This window comes from Fukomys damarensis, unplaced genomic scaffold (genome assembly GCF_012274545.1).
Source record: "Fukomys damarensis isolate Sample0158 unplaced genomic scaffold, DMR_v1.0_HiC HiC_scaffold_2, whole genome shotgun sequence".
NCBI lineage: Eukaryota > Metazoa > Chordata > Mammalia > Rodentia > Bathyergidae > Fukomys > Fukomys damarensis.
Window position 1 is genome coordinate 41,652,419 of NW_022900914.1, and position 6,858 is coordinate 41,659,276.

The 6,858-nt window shown below is 44.9% G+C and overlaps 1 protein-coding gene across 4 annotated transcripts in view; it reads right to left on the reverse strand.

Moving 5' to 3' along the window:
- The window catches only part of Spred2 (sprouty related EVH1 domain containing 2), a 130,413-nt gene that overhangs the window by 4,363 nt on the left and 119,192 nt on the right, over positions 1–6,858 (reverse strand). For all 4 annotated transcript variants that reach the window (XM_010609727.2, XM_010609729.2, XM_033764409.1 and 1 more), the window contains one exon: positions 961–1,098. In XM_010609727.2, coding sequence (XP_010608029.1) covers positions 961–1,098 — 138 coding nt within the window. The remainder of the gene's footprint in view (positions 1–960; positions 1,099–6,858) is intronic.

Consider the following 6,858-nt stretch of genomic DNA (forward strand, 5'->3'; position numbering starts at 1 on the left):
TTTTTTTTTTTTTTTTTTTCTTTTTTTGTTTTTGGCGGGTATTTTTTGAGACAGGTTCTCCCTATGTAGTTAAGACACCTGAACTCACTATGTAGCCCAGGCTGGTCTCACAGTGCTTCTCCTGCCTCAGCCTCCCGAGTGCTGAGATTACAGGTGTGCGCCACCACGCCTGGCTACCATAGTATCTTTAAAAGAGAATAATTTAAACATCAAATATCAGGAAGCATACAATAACATGACCTTTTAAAAACAGAGCCAAATAATCTAGTGTTATGTTAAAAAACACAGGGCCCGGTGTTCCTTTTTTCCCATTTGAAAGTGGTCTAGTGTCCTCATCATCCTGCATGGTAGGCACCAGTTCATGGCCCTCAATTTGGGAGCCTGTGCATAAAGCAGCAGCTCCGTAAGTATTTGTTGAATCACTGAATTCCAGACTCAAGCTCCATTTTCCTGAGCAAGACTGGGTCTGCAGACTGCACAGCCCGGGGTCTTGAGCCAAATGTGCAGCATTTTTTGTTGTTATTACCAAAGATTGAACCCAGGGCTTTCACAATAACCTACATCCCTACGTCTTTTTTGTGTTTTACTTTGTGACAAAGTCTCCCTAAATCGCTCACATAGGACTCAAACTTGCATCTTCCTGCCTCAGCCTCTCAAGGGTGTGCAACTGCACTGGACTTCAAGCTAAGTTTGTGTAGCACCCTTCAGCCTGGATCACAGCACTCCCAACAGAGGAATAGCATCACAGCACTCGGCTGGGGACAGAGCGATCTCAACCGCCTTCCTCCAGGCACACCGTGTGTCTACCGTGAGGAAACTCATCACCTGGGGATGCCAACAGCCTGCCTTGTGGGGTGATCCGCGAGGCACGGACAGGGTGGAGAGGGCACAGAGCAGGTGAGCGGCAGGGCCTGCTAAGTGCATGTGGCTGAAGAAGAGCGGAGTGAGATGGTGGCTCACCGGGTCGAGGTGATAATGGTCCGTGGGGTATGGGTCGAGGGTATAAATCCTCCGATGCTCACAGGATGTGGGAGAGGAGATTGTCCGAGTAGGTTGTTCCCTCTTCTGAGAGGAATTAGAAGAACTGTCCGTAGCTGTCTGTTTAGAGGGAAGTAACCAAGAGTAATGAAACATCTAAAATAGTAATTAAAACATGAAGCTGGGGGCTTAACAGTGCACTCCTGTGACGTCAGATACTTGGGAGGCTCAGGCAGGAGGGTGGCAAGTTTAAGACCAGCCTGGGCAACTTACTGACACCTTGTCTCAAAAGAGAGCATTAAAAAATAATACAATAATACATATAGCTCAGCACCCTTTGGAGTTAATCCTCAGTACCTTAAGCAAAGTAGAACCACATGAAGCCCAACATGCACTATTCCCGATCCATCGACTCACCAGCTGTGGTTTCTCGGGGTACGTCCACAGCCTTGAGTTTCTCTGGTCATGAGGGAGGACCCTTGAAGGGCCAGGCTGCCTAGATCTGGTGTGGCTGGCTCAGTGGCTGACAGGAGTAGCCACCAGACTAAGAAAAGCCGGCTTATTTTCTCACATGTGGGAACAGCGGTGGGCTCTAGGGAAGGGCCCACTATGCAGGGCCCCCACTGCTGTGGCCCCACTGACAGGCACTCTGGCAAGTAGGGGAGATGCACGAAGGCGAAAATAAAACCCAAATACAGTATGTATGTGAGGCAAGTCCCAGCCTGGTAAGGCCTCGGAGAACCTCTGGGGTATTGCGTGTGGTGGCTTTCCAGGGAGAACTTTTGTGATCTTGGGCTGCAAATAAGTCTTGGAGGCCACTTTAAACGAGAAGTGAAGAACACAATCGCACAGAAGGGTAAGGGTGAGTGCAGAGCTGCCTTCCCCAGCGAGGTGACATTACAATTAAACACCCATAACTGGATACCAGTGTGGTCTGTGGCTGTGGGGAAAACACAGGCACCTGCACAGGAACACGAGCCTCTGCCACCTGGTCGCCCACCCAGGTGCTCCGTGCGCCCTCTGAGACTCCGTGGAGCAGGGCACTGACCCTCCACGACCCTCGGGCCGCCCTCGGAAGTGGGTCTGTGAAATGCAGCTGGAAACCACCTTTAAAGCCGGGGCTCTCCAGGACCCCACGTTTCCTTCTGCTTCCTTAGAGTGATAGATTGATCACCTCTCCACACCCCATCCCACCAAACAAACTAAACAGATAAGAAGAAAAGACTTCTTTTTGTGGTCCTGCAGATAGAATCCAGGCAAGTGCCCTGCCACTAACTACATCCCAGCCCGGGGTTTTTTTTTTTTTTTTTCCTCCTAAGGGTATCAAGGTTCAGCCTAAGGCCTGGCACATGCTAGGCGAGTGTTACACTGAGCTACATCTCCATCCCTTTTTATTTTTAAAAGTTTTGAGGCAGGGTCTTAGTAAGTTGCTCAGGTTGACTTTGAATTTACGATTTTCCTCTCAGCCTCCTGAGTAGCTGGGATTATAGGTGTACACCATTATGTCCAGCTTCTACTATTAATTTTCAAAACTTGGTAAACAGATGTACTATCCTTTTAGGGACCCATCCCATCTGATTTTTCTCTCCTTTTGCTTGGGTCGTGTGATTCGGGGCTGCTGCCTGTTTCCAATCCTCTAATCCAGTGACCAATTCCACCACAGATATACAGTCCTGGATGCAATACAGAGAAGCCAGGACCCAAGGGTCCCATAAGGCCCCGGGAATCTGGGCAAGGGTGTAGGGACAGAAGTTTTCTGAGGATGAGATGGAGACCACACTGTACCACTGACTCGGATCCTGTGAATGCTCTGGGTGCCAGGCAGGCCCTCAGCCACGGCAGAGCCCGGCAGGTGACAAATTATCACCTCCATGTTACACATCAGCACAGGGAGCCAGAGATGTGGGCTCCCACCCAGGGCAGCACAAAACCACGAGTAGAACCGGGACTGAAACGCAGCCCCCTCCTCCCTTCCCCAGGTGCAGTGGGATTTCTGACTCTCAGGCGAACCTGCTTCCAATTCCTACCCTGTGAGGTATTCTGTTGGGATTATCACAAGTGCAGCTTCTGTACGTAAGAAGGTGCACTCTGCTTTATATAAACCCAGGAGTTAAGGGGATGACGTCTTACAAACGTTTCTAAAGATCTCAATAAATACTTTTTGAATGAGAACATAAGGGCTCTTCAGTTTAATTCAAATCTCAAAAGTTAAATTCCTGTCCAAATTCCACATGAAAGATATCCACGAGGGTTACACATAACCCTTATATTAAACACCCCAGCATTTAGTTCCCAGAAACCCAGTTAACACATCACAGTCACCTCTGTGTTAGTCATCTGTTCACCCTAGTACACCCTATCTTTTGTGAACTATGCTCGGGTTAACAATGTGTGGAAAGTCATTTTGAGAAACGAGCCACACCCAGTTTTCCCAGTATTCATTAGCTACTCCACCACCGTTGGTGCATCCGTCCTACGCCACCCACACGGTCTCTTCCCACTGCACAGTCAAGGACAAAGTTTCCAAGGGTGGACGTGAGAAGTGTGGCCCATCTCCTCCTGAGGGCACAGCTGAGGCTCCTCAGGCATATTTCGGCTCAGCCTCCCAGTCCCTGCTGCTCTGGGCTGTCTGTACTCCTCAAAAGAAGGCAGGTAAGAGTGGATCCACGGGAAGCTGAGGCTCATTCTTGATCTATTCTACCTGACAAATCTCGTCAACTGGCACGGTGACCCACAAATGAAAGGATGTGCCGTCAACAAGGCCAGGGACAAGCCTCCCCCTAGCCACATGTTCCTCAGAATGGAACCAGCCCACCTGTCGCCCTGCCGTGGTTCCCACAGAAAGGCACTCCCTGAGATATGCACAAACACACAGAAGATTCTCAGACATCCTCTGCTGTTTGTGTGTACAAGCAAATGACACCTCCTAATCTAGCAATTCATCCATGTGGCATGCAAGAAGGAGCAATCACATGCCCTCTGGCTGTGTCTTCAAGCTGCTTTGCTCTCCGGTATCTCTAAACCATTAGGGCTTTGAACTTGAAAAACAGAAGCAGAGCCTGGTACTCTCAGTTCATATAGAGCTTTCAGTTTTTGTCCATCTAGTGAGATGCTGGCTGTTGGTTTGTCATAGATGGCTTTCATCAAATTGAGATAAAGTAGTTTTAGTGTGTATGTCATGAATAGGTGTTGGACCTTGTTAACCATTTTTTTCTGCATCTGTTGAGAGGATCATATAGTTTTGGTCATTGGCTCTGTTAGTGTAGTGTATTACAAGTATCGAATTGCATATGTTGGACCATCCCTGCATCCCTGGGATGAATCCTACTTGGTCATGATGTATAACCTTCCTGATGATTTGCCACATTCTGTTTGCCAGCATGTTACTGGGGATTTCTGCATCTGTGTTCATTAGGGAGATTGAACTTACGCCCTTGCTCTTGCAAGGCAGGCAGCGCTGAGCCAAATCCCTGGCCCTGTAATTCTCCTTTTTGATTGACTCCTTCTCTGGCTTGGGAATCAAGGGTAATGCTTGCTTCCAGGAGTGAGTTTGGGAGAATTGCTTCCCTTCCAAAAAAAAAAAAAAATTTTTTTTTCTTTTGAAACCAGGGATTGAACTCAGGATCTTGCACTTGTGAGGCAGGCAGCAGAACCACTGAGCTAAATCCCCAACCCCCCTTTCAATTTCTTTAAAGTTTGAGGAGTAGTGGCATTAGGTCTTCTCTAAATTTCTTGTACAGGGCCAGGGATTTAGTTCAGTGATTCAGCCTGCGTTGTAAGCACAATGGCCCAAGTTCAATCCCTGGTACAAAAAAATATATATATAAAATAAAAAAGATTCTTGTACAATTCAGCAGTGAATCCATCTGGGCCAGGGCTTTTCTTTGTTGGTAGTTTTAAAATTATATCTTTAATTTAGTTGGCTGATACTGACTTATAATTTATCTTCTTGATTCAGTTTTGGTAATTCATATGCATCTAGGAATCTGTCCATTTCTTCTGCATTTTCCATCTTATTAGGATACAGGTTCTTGAAGTAGGTGCTGATGATCTGCATCTCTGCAGGATCTGTTGTGATTTTACCCTTTTCATTCCTAATTGCATGGATTTGAGTCTTTTCCTTCCTTTTTTTGATAAGGTTGGCTAAGGGTTTACCAATTTTATTTAATCTTTCAAAGAGCCTACTCTTGGATTCATTGATTCTTTGTATTGTTTTCTTAAGTCTCCATTGCATTAACTTCTGCTCTGCCTTTATAACTCCCTTCCTCATATAAGCTTTGGGCTTAATTTACTCTTTTTTTCCTAGAAGCTTGAGGTTCAACATTAGGTTGTTTATTCGAGCCCACTGTTTTCCTGATATGGGAATTCACCACTATAAATTTCTCTCATACGACTGCTTTCACTGCATCCTGTAAGTTCCAGTATGTTGTATTGTCATTACTAATTGCAGAAATTGTCTGATTTCTTCTTTAATTTCATCTGTGTCCCATTGATTGTTCAGAAGGGTGTTATTTAATTTCCATGGGTTTATGGAGTTCTTGTGGTTTCTTTTGCTACTGATTTCCAAATTCATTGCACTATAGCCTGATAATATGCATGGGATTACTTTAATTCCTCTGCATTTACTTAGGCATGTTCTTTGAGCTAGTCTATGGTCTGTTTTGGAGAAAGTCCCATGTGCAGTGGAGAAGAATGTGTATTCTTATGTTGTGAAGTGGAACAGTCTGAAGACATCTACTAAGTCTATGTGTTCAAAACTTTGGTTCAATTCTAATATTTCACTGCTGATTTTTTTTGTCTAGTTGATTTATCTATTTGTGACAATGGGGTAGTGAGGTCCCTCCCCCAGTACAACTGTGTTAGTGTTTGTGGTCGCTTTGGTACAACTGTATTAATGCTTTTGAGTTTTCTTGTCTGGATTTTTTTTTTTTTTTTTAGTTTGTTTTTGAGACAGGATCTCACTATGTAGTTGAGACTGACCTGGAACTCTCCATGTAGCCCAGGCTGGTCTCGAACTCACAGCGATCCTCCTGCCTCAGCCTCCCAAGTGCTGGGATTACAAGCGTGCGCCACCATGCCCAGCTTCTTGTCTGTTAATACTTCTTTTGTATAGCTGGGTGCACTGCTACTTGGTGCATACATGTTTATGATTGTTATATCTTCCTCTTGGATTGTTCCCTCTACCAGTATGTAGTGACATCTTTGTCTCTCTCAGTTTTGGCTTGAAATCTACTTTATCTGCAAATACAATAGCTACTCCTGTTTTTTTCCAGGTTCCTGTTGCATGGAATATTGACTTTTGGTCTATGATTCTCCTCTTGAACTGTGTATCTTATATGCAGCATATTGTTGGATCTTGTTCTTCTTGATCCATTTTGCTAATCTGCTTCTTTTGATTGAATTGAGACCAAAAAGGAGGATGAGCTTCAGAAATGTGTACCTAAGTGGATGGACCTAGAGACCACATTCTTAAGTGAACGAAATAATGGAAACAAAGCTTCTATACAGAGAGGAGAGGGGGGTTGAGAGGGGAATGGAATAATAAAATAACATTTATTTAAAACATTTATCACAGTAAAATACACGTTCTCAATAATCTCCCTCAAAATACTCCTCCTTGCTTCAAACACACTTATACAATTTTCTTGCCTTTTTCCGAAGCGGTTCTGGAAGTCCTTTGTCATTAGTGTCTCGATTGTGTTGTTGTGGCTATCTTGATATCCTGAATCTAATCAAAATGTTTACCTTTCATGCTCATTTTGATTTTTGGGAAAGCCAGAAGTTGCATGGTGCCAGATCTGCCGAGTAATGTGAGTGAAGACACAGTGTAGCATTCTTAGGACTGTGCCTTTCTCTTGGATGCCAATATATATATAATAT